Genomic DNA, 14,383 nt, shown 5'->3' with positions numbered 1-14,383 from the left:
CTATGGGTTCCTATATGGAGCAGGGGCTTCCCTTACGGGGTAGGGCCTCCCCTATGGATCAGGGGCCTCCCCTATGGGGTCCCACATGGGGCAGGGGCTCCTCTATGGAGCAGGGACTTCCCTATGGGGTCCTATACAAGGCAAGGGCTCCCCTACAGAGCAGGGCTTCCCCTATGGGGTCCTACATGGGGCAGGGGCTCCTCTAGAGAGCAGGGGCCTCCCCTATGGGGTCCTATATGGAGCAGGGGCTGCCCTTATGGGGTAGGGGCTCCCATATGGAGCAGGAGCTTCCCCTATGGGGTCCTATGGGGCAGGGTCTCCTCTAGAGAGCAGGGGCTTCCCCTATGGGGTCCTATATGGAGCAGGGGCTGCCCTTATGGGGTAGGGGCTCCCATATGGAGCAGGAGCTTCCCCTATGGGGTCCTATGGGACAGGGGCTTCCCCTATGGGGTCCTATATGGGGCAGGGGCTCCCCTGTGGGTTCCTATATGGGGCAGGGGCTCCCCTATGGAATGGGGCTTCCCCTATGGGGTCCTACATGGGGCAGGGGCTCCTCTAGAGAGCAGGGGCTCCCCTATGGGGTCCTGTATGGGGCAGGGGCTCCTCTAGAGAGCAGGGGCTCCCCTCTGGGGTCCTATATGGGGCAGGGGCTCCCCTATAGAATGGGGCTTCCCTTATGGGGTCCTGTATGGGGCAGGGGCTCCCCTACTGGACAGGGCTTCCCTATGGGGTTCTATACAGGGCAGGACCTCCCCTGTGGGGTCCTACATGGAGCAGGGGCTCCCCTATGGAGCAGGGGCTTCCCCTATGGGGTCCTATGTGGAGTAGGGGATCCCCTATGGGTTCCTATATGGAGCAGGGGCTCCCCTATGGAATGGGGCTTCCCCTATGGGGTCCTATATGGAGCAGGAGCTTCCCCTATGGGGTCCTATATGGAGCAGGGGCTCCCCTATGGAATGGGGCTTCCCCTATGGGGTCCTATATGGGGCAGGGCTCCCCTGTGGAGCAGGGGCTCCCCTATGGGTTCCTATATGGAGCAGGGGCTTCCCTTACGGGGTAGGGCCTCCCCTATGGATCAGGGGCCTCCCCTATGGGGTCCCACATGGGGCAGGGCTCCTCTATGGAGCAGGGACTTCCCTATGGGGTCCTATACAAGGCAAGGGCTCCCCTACAGAGCAGGGCTTCCCCTATGGGGTCCTACATGGGGCAGGGGCTCCTCTAGAGAGCAGGGGCCTCCCCTATGGGGTCCTATATGGAGCAGGGGCTGCCCTTATGGGGTAGGGGCTCCCATATGGAGCAGGAGCTTCCCCTATGGGGTCCTATATGGGGCAGGGGCTTCCCTTATGGGGTAGGGGCTTCCCCTATGGGGTCCTATATGGAGCAGGGGCTCCCCTATGGAGCAGGGGTTCCCCTGTGGGTTCCTATATGGGGCAGGGGCACCCCTATGGAATGGGGCTTCCCCTATGGGGTCCTACATGGGGCAGGGGCTCCTCGAGAGAGCAGGGGCTTCCCTATGGGGTCCTATATGGAGCAGGGGCTCCCCTATGGGTTCCTATATGGAGCAGGGGCTTCCCTTATGGGGTAGGGGCTGCCCTATGGAGCAGGAGCTTCCCCTACGGGGTCCTATACGGAGCAGGGGCTCCCCTATGGGGTCCTACATGGGGCAGGGGCTCCTCTAGAGAGCAGGGGCTCCCCTATGGGGTCCTGTATGGGGCAGGGGCTCCTCTAGAGAGCAGGGGCTCCCCTATGGGGTCCTACATGGGGCAGGGGCTCCTCTAGAGAGCAGGGGCCTCCCCTATGGGGTCCTATATGGAGCAGGGGCTGCCCTTATGGGGTAGGGGCTCCCATATGGAGCAGGAGCTTCCCCTATGGGGTCCTATATGGGGCAGGGGCTTCCCTTATGGGGTAGGGGCTTCCCCTATGGGGTCCTATATGGAGCAGGGGCTCCCCTATGGAGCAGGGGTTCCCCTGTGGGTTCCTATATGGGGCAGGGGCACCCCTATGGAATGGGGCTTCCCCTATGGGGTCCTACATGGGGCAGGGGCTCCTCGAGAGAGCAGGGGCTTCCCTATGGGGTCCTATATGGAGCAGGGGCTCCCCTATGGGTTCCTATATGGAGCAGGGGCTTCCCTTATGGGGTAGGGGCTGCCCTATGGAGCAGGAGCTTCCCCTACGGGGTCCTATACGGAGCAGGGGCTCCCCTATGGGGTCCTACATGGGGCAGGGGCTCCTCTAGAGAGCAGGGGCTCCCCTATGGGGTCCTGTATGGGGCAGGGGCTCCTCTAGAGAGCAGGGGCTCCCCTATGGGGTCCTACATGGGGCAGGGGCTCCTCTAGAGAGCAGGGGCTCCCCTATGGGGTCCTGTATGGGGCAGGGGCTCCTGGAGAGAGCAGGGGCTCCCCTATGGGGTCCTACATGGGGCAGGGGCTCCTCTAGAGAGCAGGGGCTCCCCTATGGGGTCCTGTATGGGGCAGGAGCTTCCCCTATGGGCTCCCCCCAGGGCAGGGGCTCCCCTCTGGGGTCCCACAGCGGGCAGGGGCTCCCCGCCGGGCCGCTCCCCCCGGGCAGGGGACGCCCGCGCCCCGGCGCCGCCCGCCGCCGCGTCACTTCCCCGGCTTGGCCCTTTAACGTGTGCCGGGCGTGACGTCACCGCCGGCCCGTGTTTACAGCTGCCTGCGGAACGGGGAGACAGAAAGTACCGGCACCGGTACCGGCACCGGGCACCGGCAGCGGCACCGGCAGCGGCACCGGCAGCGGCGGCACCGCCGGGACCCAGCTCCGGGCACCGGCAGCAGAACCGGGCACCGGTCCCGGTCCCCGCGCCGCCCCCGGGGCTCCCCCGCAGCGCCCGCCCGGATCGGCCCCGGGATCGGCCCCGGGATCGGCCCCGGGATCAGCGCCGGCCCGGGGACCCGCAGCGGCACCGGCACCGGCGGCACCGGCAGCAGCGGCGGCGGCGCTCGCCATGGGGCGGGGTGCCCGGGCGCTCCCCGGCTGACCGACCCGTCCCGTCCCGTCCCGTCCCGTCCCGCCCGGCGGACCTTGGCCGGCGGGCGCGGCCGGGGATGCTGAGGGGATGCCGGGCGCCGGGGCGGCCGCGCTGGCCCGGGGGCTGCTGGCCCGGGGGCTGCTGGCCTGGGCGCTGCTGGCCCTGCCGCCCGCCCTGCCCCAGCCCCGCGGCGCCCCGCGGGTGGAGGAGAAGGAGGCCCGCTTCAACACCACCTACGCCGACTGGGTGGACGCCAACCTGCTCAACGTCTACGCCTTCAACCACAGCGTCCGGAGGAACAGGGTGAGCCGGCGGGGCGGCCGCGGCGGCCGCTGCCCGCTCCCCCGGCGGGTTCCCCTTCCCCGGGCCGCCGCGGTCCCGCGGTGCGGAGGCATCCCCTGCCACGATGGCCGAGCAAAGTCCAGCCGGCGGGGTCGAGTCCGCCGCGGCTGGTCGTGCCCGGCCAACGCCTCGCCTTCCCGCTGTCCCCGCAGACGGAGGGGGTGCGGGTGTCGGTGAACGTCCTCTCCGACCGCAAGGACTTGCCCGTCCTCTTCGTGGTGAGGCAGAAGGAGGCGGTGGTCTCCTTCCAGGTGCCGCTCATCCTCCGGGGCCTGTGAGTATCGGCGGGACGGGCGCCGCGCCCCTGCCCGGCGGTGCGGCGAGGACCGGCGGGCGGGCAGGGGTGCCGCGGGCCGGGCGCGGGGGCAGCGGGCGCAGCACAGCTCGGCGGGCGCTCTGCCTGCCCAGGTACCAGAGGAAGTACGCGTACCAGGAGGTGAGCCGCACGCTCTGCCAGCCCCAGACCAAGGCGGAGGTGGAGACCCAGCACTTCTACGTGGACGTCTCCACGCTCTCCCTCAACACCTCCTACCAGCTGCGGGTCACCCACGTGGAGAACTTCGTCCTGCGGTGAGGGGAGCCCCGCGCCCCGGTCCCCGTCCCTGCCTGCCGAGGCCGTGGGCTCCCCCCGTTAGCCCGCGTCCTTTCCGTGCTCCCTGCAGGACCAACGAGAGGTTCAGCTTCAACGCCACGGCAGCCCAGCCGCAGGTGAGGAGGGGCCGGCGCGGCGCGAGGTGGCGTGGGAGAGGGTCCGCGCCCGAGGCCGGCCCGGGGAGGACAGCATGGCCACCGTGGCAGTGACGGGCCCTCCCCCCCAGTATTTCAAGTACGAGTTCCCCAAGGGAGTGGACTCGGTGATCGTGAAGGTGACCTCGGCCATGGCCTTCCCCTGCTCCGTCATCTCCATCCAGGACATCCTGGTAGGTTTGGGCGGCGGGGCCTCCCGTCCGGGCGACCCGTGACGCCCGGCGGGGCTGACGGCCCCTCCGCCCTCGCAGTGCCCCGTCTACGACTTGGACAACAACGTGGCCTTCATCGGGATGTACCAGACCATGACGAAGAAGGCGGCCATCACAGTTCAGGTGGGCGCGGGGCCGTGCCGCGGGGCCGTGCTGCTCCCGGCCCGTGCCCGGCACTGGCGGTAGCGCCGGTTAGCAGAGCTTGCAGAGGTTATTGCTCTGGGGCGGCCCCGAGCCCCCCGGGAGCCTCGGCTGGGCTCTGCTGACCCCCGTCTCTCACCCGCCGGGACGGCCGCTGCAGAAGAAGGATTTCCCCAGCAACAGCTTCTACGTGGTGGTGGTGGTGAAGACGGAGGACGAGGCGTGCGGGGGGGCTCTGCCCTACTACCCCCTCTCCAAAAACGCCTCGCCAGGTACGCCGGGGGGCTGGGGGAAGCGCCCGCCCGCCAGCGCGTCCCTGCTGCCCCGGGTGGTGCGCTGGGGGCTCGCTGGGGACAGGGTGAGCAGCGGCATCCGCGGAGGGCTGAGCCCCCGGCCCGTGCCTTCTCCCAGATGAACCCGTGGATCAGCACAACCGGCAGAAGACGCTGGAGGTGATGGTGTCGCCCACCATAACCTGTAAGCCTGGGAGGGGCCCTTTGGGGCTGGGGGGTGCTGGGCTCCGCGGGGGGCCCCGCTGCAGGTCCCCAGGGCTGCCGCTCCCCCTGAGGGCTTGCCCCGGCTCTGCGCAGCGGAGGCCTATGTCAGCAGCGTGCTCTTCTGCCTGGGCATCTTCCTCTCCTTCTACGTCCTCACGCTGTTCATCGCCTGCTGGGAGAGCTGCCGGTGAGTTCCCGGGCGTCGCTGCCCCGGTCACCCCGTCCCCTCCGGGCGCTGAGCCTGTGGGTGCCGTGCCGTCCTGTCCCTGGCGCACGGTCCCGGCGTGGTGGGGGCCCTCGGGCGTGCTGTGCCCCCTCGCCCCGGGCTGCTCCCGGGGCTGCTCACGGCCGCTTCCCTCGGCAGGCGGCAGAAGAGGAAGGGGCTCCTGGCAGCCATGGACTCGCCCAGCCTGGACACGGGTGAGGGGCCGGAGGCAGCAGCCGGCAGCAGCGGCACATGGGGGTCTGCCTGGGCATTCCCGGTTATTTTGCCCTCTCGAGCCGACGGCAAAGCCCTCGGTTCTGCAGGAGTTCCCCGCTGCCCCCTCGAGCCCCGCTTGTCCCCCAGCTCCCTGGGGACAAATCCCGATGTCGGGGGGACGGGGACGTCCTGGGGCTCTGGGCTGGCAGGGCTGCGCTGGGGCCTGGGCGCCTCACCAAGTCTCTCTTTCTTTCCACGGCTTCCCGGGGACTCCCAGCATCTCTACTGGGTAGGTGCCAGCATCTGCTCTGCCCTTGCCTGCGAGCTCGCTCCCATGCCAGGGCAGGGCGCGGGGCGCTGTCTGCACCGAACGGCCCTGTGGCCCGGGGCCAGGGGTGCCACGGGAGGCTGCTGGCGGCTGACGGGGACCCTCCTGCCTTGCAGGGCACGCCCGCAGCATCCCCACCTCCTTCCTGGGCCATGCCCCCTACGACAGCTATGGTTACGGCTCCTTCGGTGAGTGCCACGCGCCGTCCCTCGCCTCCCTGCCCGTCGGCAGGCGGCCGTGCCCACCCCGTCTGGCTGTCCTTGCAGGGAACGGCTCCTCCAGCAGCGCCGAGGGCGTCACAGACAGCATGGGCTCGGCAGAAGTCTCCTACGGCTACACGGGTGAGTCCCGGGGCAGCGGTGCGGTGGCTGGCACGGCCGCAGCCCTGCGGAGCCGCTGTGCCCGGGCAGCGCCCGGCCGCCCCGACGGTGCCGCGCTGCTGGCAGCATCCCAGCTCTGCCCCTCTCCATCCCGCGGGAAGGGTCCCTGGGTTGCCGGCCCCTCCGTGCAAGCCCGCAGCGGGGTCTCCACCGGTGCCGCCGGCCGGTGGGGCGGACGCGTGCCGGGGAAGCCCCTGGCGCTCGGTCCTGCTCCTGCTCCTCCAATAACTCTCGCTTTCCTTTGAAGGGCAGGAGCAGTTCAAGCGGCGCACGCCCTCTGCCCCGATGAGGCCGCTGAGCATTGCCATGGGTAGATGCTGGTACCAGGGAGGGACGGGCCAATCAAGCCAAAATCGGCCCTGCCCAAGCTTGCGCCCGGGGCGCTGAGCACCTCTGCTCCCTCCTCCCCTCCCTGCGAGCAAGGGCGGCCGCCCAGCAGCCCCCGCTGCGGGCAGGACAGCGCCCGAGGGGCTGCGGGGTGGGGGGCACGGCGTCCGCCTGCCCCCGGCTGCCCCAGCCCGGCAGGGCCCTGGGGGACAGGGGCACCGGGTGATGCTCACCTGGGGCGGGGGCAGCGCGGGGGTCCGCACGGAACCGGAGCCTGTCCCCAGCGCGAGTCGGCAGGGAGGCAGCTGAGCGGTTAATTGGGGGTGATTGGGGACCCGCGGGGTGGGCGCCGAGGCGGGCTCGGCCGAGGGGCTCCGCTGACGGCCCCGGCTCGGCCGCAGGGGAGCGGTCGCTGGAGAACGTGGCCGGCCGGCCGCGCCTGGACTCGCTCAGCTCCGTCGAGGAGGACGACTACGACACGCTGGCCGACATCGACTACGACAAGAACGTCATCCGCACCAAGGTGTGTCCCGCCCCGCGCCCCCCGCTTCCCCGCCGGCTGCTGCCCACCGGCGGGGCGAGCCCCTCCACCTGCCTCTCCTTCCAGCAATACCTCTGTGTGGCCGACCTGGCCCGCAAGGACAAGCGGGTGCTGCGGAAGAAGTACCAGATCTACTTCTGGTGAGCAGGGGGCGGTGGGGATGGGGGGCACAGAGCAGCGTCCCGACCCGGGGCGGGCGGCGGGGACCCCCTGACCCCCCCGCCTCTCCCAGGAACATCGCCACCATCGCCGTCTTCTACGCCCTCCCCGTCATCCAGCTCGTCATCACCTACCAGACGGTAAGCGGGGCAGCAAGCGGGGCTCCCGGGAGCGCTGCGGGCCGCGGCGGGGACGTCCCTGGGCGTCCCCCGTGTCCCCAGGCCCCGCCGCCGCCTGCTCTCACCGTGCCCGCGCGCGCAGGTGGTGAACGTCACCGGCAACCAGGACATCTGCTACTACAACTTTCTGTGCGCCCACCCGCTGGGGAACCTCAGGTGGGTTCAGGGGAGACGGTGGGCGGCTGGGGGTCCCCTGCACCCGGGGCAGGGCTGCGGTGGGGCCCCGGGGAGGGAGAGGGGTCCGCAGCACCCACCTCCGGACTGCCCCCCGCCTCGCAGCGCCTTCAACAACATCCTCAGCAACCTGGGCTACGTCCTGCTGGGCTTGCTCTTCCTGCTCATCATCCTGCAGCGGGAGATCAGCTACAACCGGGCGCTCATGCGCAATGACGCCCACGCCCTGGTAAGGGACGGGCGGCCGCCGGGCTGCATGCCCGGGGGGTCTCGGCCGCCCCGGACCCCCGCTTCCCCTCCCTCTGCTCCCGTCCCCCAGGAGTGCGGCATCCCCAAGCACTTCGGGCTCTTCTACGCCATGGGCACCGCCCTCATGATGGAGGGGCTGCTCAGCGCCTGCTACCACGTCTGCCCCAACTACACCAACTTCCAGTTCGGTGAGTGCCCCCCGGCCCGCCACCGCCCGCGCCGGGGCCGCCCCCGCCCCGCTCACCGCTCTTTCCCCCGCAGACACCTCCTTCATGTACATGATCGCGGGGCTCTGCATGCTGAAGCTCTACCAGAAGCGCCACCCGGACATCAACGCCAGCGCCTACAGCGCCTATGCCTGCCTGGCCCTTGTCATCTTCTTCTCCGTCGTCGGCGTGGTGAGTACGGCGGGTGCCGGCGGAGGCGGGGGCTGCCGGTTGCCCCCGCAGCCCGCTGCCCGCCGCCCCGCTCGCCCGCAGGTCTTCGGCAAGGGGAACACGGCCTTCTGGATCGTCTTCTCCGTCATCCACATCGTGGCCACCCTGCTGCTGAGCACCCAGCTCTACTACATGGGGCGCTGGAAGCTGGGTGAGGCGGGGGGCGCCGCCGCCAGCGGGGCGGGTGGGGGGCGGCGCGGCGGCCCCCTGGCACGACCTCTCCTCTCCCCTCCCCGCAGACTCGGGCATCCTGCGCAGGATCCTGCACGTGCTGTACACGGACTGCGTCCGGCAGTGCAGCGGGCCCATGTACGTGGTGAGTGCTGGCAGCGCGGCTCGCGGCACCGGGGTCCCCGGCTCTGCGGAGACCCCTCCTGGCAGCCCTCCCTCCCCGAAGCCGCCGGCCCCTCACAGCCCCCCTCGCCCTTTGCAGGATCGAATGGTGCTCTTGGTCATGGGAAACATCATCAACTGGTCGCTGTAAGTGCGGAGCCGGGCGCGGACCAGACCCCACGCTGCTTCTCCCAGCCCAGCGCTCCCCGTCCCCGCTGCCGCCCCCACCCCGCTCCTGCAGCCCGACCCCCCCGGCCGCCGTCCCCTCCGCTGGGGCTGGGCTGAGGAGCCCCAGCTCGCGACGGCTGCGAGCCGAGCACGGCAGGTCCCCGCCATCGCTGCAGCAGCCCCGGCGTCCCCGTGTGCTGCGTAGGGGAAAGTGCAGGGGTACGGCGGGCGGGGGGACGCCGCAGGCTGCGCTGACACCGCCGCCTCTCCCTGCCTCCCCAGCGCTGCCTACGGCCTCATCGTCCGCCCCAATGACTTCGCTTCCTACCTGCTGGCCATCGGCATCTGCAACCTCCTCCTCTACTTCGCCTTCTACATCATCATGAAGGTGGGAGCCAAGCCCCCCGGCCCGGCTGTGCGGGCGCGGCGTGCCCGACGGGGAGGGCAGGGCAGGGACGGGCACCCCTGCCCGCGCCTTGACCTTGGCCTCTCCCGCAGCTCCGCAGCGGTGAGCGCATCAAGCTCATCCCCTTCCTCTGCATCATCGGCACCTCGGTGGTCTGGGGCTTCGCCCTCTTCTTCTTCTTCCAGGGGCTCAGCACCTGGCAGGTGAGCGGGTGGGCGGCGCGGTGCGGCGCGGTGGGGCGGGCGGGGTGGCCGCCGGCCGGCGTGGTGACGGCTGGCCCTGTCCCCGGCAGAAAACGCCGGCTGAGTCCCGGGAGCACAACCGCGACTGCATCCTGCTCGACTTCTTTGACGACCACGACATCTGGCACTTCCTCTCCTCCATCGCCATGTTCGGCTCCTTCCTGGTAGGTGGTGGCTGCTGCCGCCGGCGCGGCTGCCGGCTGACCCTGGCCGCCCCGGCTCACCGCAGCCCTGCTCCCCTCGCCCTGCAGGTGCTGCTGACACTGGACGATGACCTGGACTGCGTCCAGCGGGACAAGATCTATGTCTTCTAGGGGCCCACAGCCAACCACTGCCCTGGGACCGTGCCAAATGCCCGGCCGCAGCCCCCGGGAGCGGGGACCCGCCGGGGCACCGTGCGCCCCTGGGGAGGGATGCCCGTGCTGTGGGTCCCGCCAGCCACTCCGTCCCCCTCCCCGCGCAGCCCGGGGGTCCCGGTGTGCCTCCTCCCTGCCAGCCGGGTCCCTCCCTGGTGCTGCATGCCCGTTCCCAGGCTCATCATAGCCGAAAACGGGGCTGGGGGGCCGCTGGGGCACCCGTCCGCAGTGGCAAGTGACACTGGAAAAGGTGCTGCTGCTGCTCCATGTCCCTGCGCCCGCGGTGCGGGGGCCGGGGCGAGCGCCGTGCCAGCAGCCCCGTGGCCCCCCGAGCGCGCGGGTGCGGGTGTCTCTTCAGTGCCTGAGTCGTATGGGTGGGAGGCGGGGGTGCGTGCGCCCGGCGCGGTGGCGGTGGCCGGAGAGGCCCCGCTTGCGTCTCCTTCAGCATCCCAGGAGGGTGTCGGACGTTTGCGCCCCCCGTCGCCGCTCCCCGCCAAGGCTGTCGCGTGCTCTCCGCGTGTGGGTCTGCTGGGAAGGGACTCGCATTAAAGTGTCTGCACTTTGCCCGCGCCTGCCGCCTCCTGCCTGGGCAGCGGGAGCCCGGGGGTCCCCGGGGGTCCCCAGGGGTCAGCGGGGGCGGCGGGCTCTGCCTGCCGGGCTGCCACCAGGTGCCAGCCGCGCTCCGCTGCGGCACCGGCTCCTCCTTCGCACGGGGGCTGGGGGTCTGTGGGGTGCGGGAGGCTGGCAGCCCCGGGGGGGTTAGGGATGCCCAGGGGTGCCCGCTTCACGGGCAGGGAGGGTCCTGGGAAGCCAGGGCTCCCCTTGGCAGCCGGGTGCCGGCGCTGCTGGCTGCGCCCTGGCCCACCCGAGCGGGCTGGTGCCCAGCGAGTCCGGGGGCAGCTGCGGGATGCCCAGGCACGATGCCCGCCGGAGCCTCGCGGCTCTGCCCCGGCCAGCCCCGACCGGGGCACGCCGCCGTGGGCTGTGGGTGCCGCCCGGGCTGCCGTGCCCCAGCGCTCGGCCACCCCAGCTCCCCGGCAGTGAGCACACGGGGAAACCAGCCATGAAGTCAGGGCAGAAACTCCTGCGGCCGGCCGAGCGCCTGGCTATAAAAGGACTTACTCCATCAGCCCCCAAACCCGCTGGGGAGGAGGCACGCGGGGAATGCTCGGGCACGGGCCTCGGTCGCTGATTTTCGGAGTCTTTCCCCAAATATGGTGCCTGGGCCAGAGTCACGGTGCGCTGCGGGGCTGGCGCGCCCCGGAGGGAGGGCTGGGGGGGCTGGCCCCCGCGCTGCGCTGACATCACTGTCCCGGCGCCGGCCTTTTAGCACAGGGTCGGCCTCCTAACTGTGCAGTGTGCCGGCTCCCGCGCAGAGCATCACCCCTCGCCTCCGTGAGCAGCCGCTTGTAAGTCCTGCTGCGGGGGGGGCGGCGGGGAGGGTGCCCGGGGTGGGGACACCGGCCCCTGGCACGGGGGTGCCGCTCCCTGGGATGGGGACCCTGTGCCGGGATGGCGATGCTGCTCCCGGGACGGCCATCCTGCTCCCTGGATGGGGATTCTACGCCTCCGACTGGGATGCCGCTCCCTGGGATTGGGATGCCGCTCCCCGGGACTGGGATGCGGCTCCCTGGATTGCCACGCTGCTCCCCGGATGAGGGTCGGGCTCCCCAGGAGGGGAAGCCGCTGCTCGGGCTGGGGACGCGGCTGCCGGGGCTGGGGACGCCGCCCGGGGTCCCGCGCTGCTCCTGCTCCCCAGGGCCACGTTGCCGGCGGGGCTGCGCGGCTGCGGGTCGGCCAGGCTCAGCCCTGTGGGGGCCGGAGGGGCCGTGTGGGGCTCGGTGCGGGGCTTGGGGCGGCGCGGAGACTCCAGCCCCTGCTTCTGCCCTGCGCCTCAGCGCGGACAGGCGACGGGCACGGGGCCGGTGGCTCCGAGGGCAGCCGGCAGCCAGCGGGCACTGCCGCGTGGCCGAGGGAGCCGTGCCCGGCGAGGCTGGGGTCTGTGGGCAACCCCACTGCGCCGGGCTGGCCAGGGCACAGAGCGGAGCTGGCTGAGGCACTGCTGGACGTGCTGGGCAGTGCTCGGGATCTGGGCGCAGGCTGCCCGCGGGGCTCGTGGGGCGCTGCCGCATAAACCATGGGGCTCGTGCATCGCCGGCAGCAAGCGGGCCAGCATCCTCCGCTGCAGCGAGCTGTGCCAGGTCTCAGAGCCCGTCCTGCGGGAGCTGGCGGGCTACTGCCCGGTGGTCGGGGTGAGCCAGCCCGGGGCAGGGCGTGGATGCGGGGAGCGGGCACACGGCTCCTTGCGGGTGCAGCCCCGGCACTCGGTGGCTTAAAGCCAAGCAGGGAGCTGTGCGGGGAGGAGCGAGGCCAGCTCTGCCGAGGGCTTGGCTGCCGGCTCCCAGCGCCTCTCCCTCCTGGCAACCTCCCTGGCATCCTCCGGCCCTGGCCGCAGCCAGCTACCTGCCATCTCTGCCCGCAGCATGCCCTTACAAGGGCACGGGCACGGCTCCCGCCGCGGTCCTGCCTCGCCTGCGCTCCTCCTCAGCACCAGGACCCGCCGCGCCGAGGCCGCCCCACGGCACCATGGCCACCCTGCCCCGGCACGGCGTGGCCACCCCGCTGCGCCGTGGCCACCACGGTGTGCCGCAGCCACCCAGCCCTGCCGTGGTCACCCTGCCACCCGGACCCCTCTGCTCTGAAGCCCAGCACAGCTGCTCCGGCCTCAGGGCACAGCCACGCCAGGACGTTGATGCCAACCAAGAGCCGGCAGGCAGCTGAGCAGGCAGGGGACGGGGATGAGGCTGCTCTCCTGCGCAGCCTGAGCTGGGGAGCGGGGACAAGGCACCGCTGCGGGGATGGGAACCGTCTGTCCGGGCAGGCCGCAGCGGTCACGGCCGTGCACTCACCTCCAAACGTGCCCGACGGAGCTGAAGGGCCGTTGCGCAGCAAGGGAAGAGCCGGGAGGAGGGCACGTCCCCGCTGCGCCAGGGTGGGAGGTGGCCGCTGCAGGGTGCCGGGGTGGCCGTGGGGTCCCCGGGTAGCGGGACAGCATCTCCGCAGGCTGACGGTCGCCGTCCCGCCGCCAGGTCTCCCACCCGCCGCAGACATGGCGAACAAGGGCCCGGCGTACGGCATGAGCAGGGACGTCCAGTCCAAGATCGAGAAGAAGTACGACGACGAGCTGGAGGACAGGCTGGTGGAGTGGATCGTGGCGCAGTGCGGGGCCGCGGTGGGTCGCCCCGAGCGGGGCCGCCTGGGCTTCCAGGTCTGGCTGAAGAACGGCATCGTAAGTGGGGGGCCGGGCGCCCGCCGCGCCCGCCGGCCCCGGGGCTGGGTGGGCGGCCGGCGGGGAGCTCCGCGGCCGGCGGCGAGCGCGGCGCGGCGAGCCCAGCCTCTCCTCTGCCGGCAGGTCCTCAGCAGGCTGGTGAACAGCCTCTACCCTGACGGCTCCAAGCCCGTCAAGATCCCCGACACCCCCCCCACCATGGTCTTCAAGCAGATGGAGCAGATCGCCCAGTTCCTCAAGGCGGCCGAGGACTACGGCGTGGTGAAGACGGACGTGTTCCAGACCGTCGACCTCTTTGAAGGTGCGGGCGGGCGGGTGGGGGGCAGCCGGGGTTGGGAGGGGCCGGGGCTGCGGCGCCGTGCCCGTCTTCACGCCCCTCCGTCCCCCGGCAGCCAAGGACATGGCGGCGGTGCAGAGGACGCTGATGGCCCTGGGGAGCCTGGCGGTCACCAAGAACGACGGGCACTACCACGGGGACCCCAACTGGTTCATGAAGTAAGTGGGGGAGCGCGGCCCCGGGCGTGGGGACCCCCCTGCCCCGCGGCTGCCCGGAGCGGGCTCTTCCCGCCGCCCGGCCGTGCCCCGGAGACCCCGGCCCCGGGACGCCGAGCTTTTGGCTGGGGAGCGACAGCAGCTGGGGAATTCCCTGGGGGAACGGGGGCTGCCGGGCGCCCCGGGGACGGGGACGAGGGTCCGGCCGCCCGGGGGGCGCGGGTGCCGCATGGCCTCTCCCTCCGGCCCGCAGGAAAGCGCAGGAGCACAAGCGGGAGTTCACCGAGAGCCAGCTGAAGGAGGGCAAGAACGTCATCGGCCTACAGATGGGGAGCAACAAGGGGGCGTCACAGGCGGGGATGAGCTACGGCCGGCCCCGGCAGATCATCAGCTAGGCAGCCCCCCTCGCCGCCCCCAGCCCTCCCGCCGCCGGGAGAGCAGCCCCAGCCAGGACCTCCGTCTTCGCTCCCCCCGGCCCAGCGCGCCGCGGCCGCCCGAGCGCCGGCGGCCGCCACCGCCCTCACCGATTGGTATTTATTGAAAAGAAAACGCCAGCCAGCCCAAGCGACCCCTTCAGCGCAGCCATCGGCAGCACGCGCCCAGCCGCAGCCCCCGCGCGCGGCCACGCACCCCGCCTCGGGGACGCCGGGGCAGCCCCGCCACGCTCGCGCCGTGCCCCAGGCAGCCTCTCTCCTCCGGCCTCGCACGTTCCCGCCGCACCCCTGCGAGCCCCGCCGCCAGCCGGTCCTGCCCCCGCCGCGCCGCGCCGCGCTCGCCGGCACCCACGGGTGCCCCGCCGGCCTCCCCGGGATGGCGGGCGGGAAGGGCGCGCGCCCCGGCCCCCGGAGCCACCCCGCCTGCCCGCAGCCCCGCACGAGCCCCGCGCCACCGCCGCAGAGATCCTTGCGAACGGGGAGAAAAGAAAATTGGCCTTGGTTTTGTACTTCGTCTTTGTCAAAATTAAAAGGTTATTC

At 71.5% G+C, this 14,383-nt stretch overlaps 2 protein-coding genes across 5 annotated transcripts; both read left to right on the top strand.

Annotated features, from left to right (window-relative positions):
• Positions 1 to 2,664: 2,664 nt before the first annotated feature.
• Positions 2,665 to 10,219, top strand: SIDT2 (SID1 transmembrane family member 2). 4 transcript variants are annotated; one of them, XM_082330772.1, is made up of 27 exons: positions 2,665 to 3,292; positions 3,484 to 3,605; positions 3,740 to 3,901; positions 3,994 to 4,039; positions 4,150 to 4,251; positions 4,330 to 4,413; positions 4,592 to 4,703; positions 4,843 to 4,908; positions 5,022 to 5,115; positions 5,293 to 5,348; positions 5,794 to 5,865; positions 5,944 to 6,018; positions 6,305 to 6,367; positions 6,786 to 6,907; positions 6,992 to 7,065; positions 7,158 to 7,224; positions 7,346 to 7,419; positions 7,543 to 7,666; positions 7,757 to 7,874; positions 7,948 to 8,084; positions 8,166 to 8,274; positions 8,363 to 8,439; positions 8,557 to 8,603; positions 8,907 to 9,012; positions 9,123 to 9,233; positions 9,323 to 9,436; positions 9,524 to 10,217. In XM_082330772.1, the coding sequence occupies exons 1-27, from the start codon at positions 3,077 to 3,079 to the stop codon at positions 9,584 to 9,586; spliced, it is 2,613 nt and encodes an 870-aa protein (XP_082186898.1). In that variant the 5' UTR covers positions 2,665 to 3,076; the 3' UTR covers positions 9,587 to 10,217. The 4 variants fall into 4 exon arrangements, 3 of the variants coding, with proteins under 3 accessions (XP_082186898.1, XP_082186897.1, XP_082186896.1); XM_082330771.1 differs by having other exon boundaries at positions 5,794 to 6,018; positions 9,524 to 10,219; XM_082330770.1 differs by lacking the exon at positions 6,305 to 6,367 and having other exon boundaries at positions 9,524 to 10,216.
• A 719-nt stretch (positions 10,220 to 10,938) lies between these two features.
• TAGLN (transgelin) lies at positions 10,939 to 14,381 on the top strand. Its single transcript, XM_082330615.1, has 5 exons — positions 10,939 to 11,037; positions 12,718 to 12,917; positions 13,041 to 13,218; positions 13,310 to 13,412; positions 13,663 to 14,381. The coding sequence occupies exons 2-5, from the start codon at positions 12,738 to 12,740 to the stop codon at positions 13,802 to 13,804; spliced, it is 603 nt and encodes a 200-aa protein (XP_082186741.1). The 5' UTR covers positions 10,939 to 11,037; positions 12,718 to 12,737; the 3' UTR covers positions 13,805 to 14,381.
• The last annotated feature ends 2 nt before the right edge of the window (positions 14,382 to 14,383 follow it).

The sequence above is a fragment of the Platalea leucorodia genome, assembly GCF_965183815.1.
Source record: "Platalea leucorodia genome assembly, chromosome: 20".
Classification (NCBI taxonomy): Eukaryota; Metazoa; Chordata; class Aves; order Pelecaniformes; family Threskiornithidae; genus Platalea; species Platalea leucorodia.
The sequence above is the reverse complement of the archived record's forward strand: the minus strand, read 5'-3'. Positions and strand labels throughout refer to the sequence as shown.

What these genes read in the sequence shown, in the direction of transcription:
- SIDT2 (XM_082330771.1), top strand. Translation starts at nt 3,077, where the DNA reads ATGCCGGGCGCCGGGGCGGCCGCGCTGGCCCGGGGGCTGCTGGCCCGG. An exon ending in AGGCGGCCATCACAGTTCAG is followed by an intron (nt 4,414 to 4,591) that starts GTGGGCGCGGGG and finishes CGGCCGCTGCAG; the next exon opens with AAGAAGGATTTCCCCAGCAA. An exon ending in GCCTGCTGGGAGAGCTGCCG is followed by an intron (nt 5,116 to 5,292) that starts GTGAGTTCCCGG and finishes TTCCCTCGGCAG; the next exon opens with GCGGCAGAAGAGGAAGGGGC.
- TAGLN (XM_082330615.1), top strand. Translation starts at nt 12,738, where the DNA reads ATGGCGAACAAGGGCCCGGCGTACGGCATGAGCAGGGACGTCCAGTCC. An exon ending in TCTGGCTGAAGAACGGCATC is followed by an intron (nt 12,918 to 13,040) that starts GTAAGTGGGGGG and finishes CTCTGCCGGCAG; the next exon opens with GTCCTCAGCAGGCTGGTGAA. An exon ending in GACCCCAACTGGTTCATGAA is followed by an intron (nt 13,413 to 13,662) that starts GTAAGTGGGGGA and finishes TCCGGCCCGCAG; the next exon opens with GAAAGCGCAGGAGCACAAGC.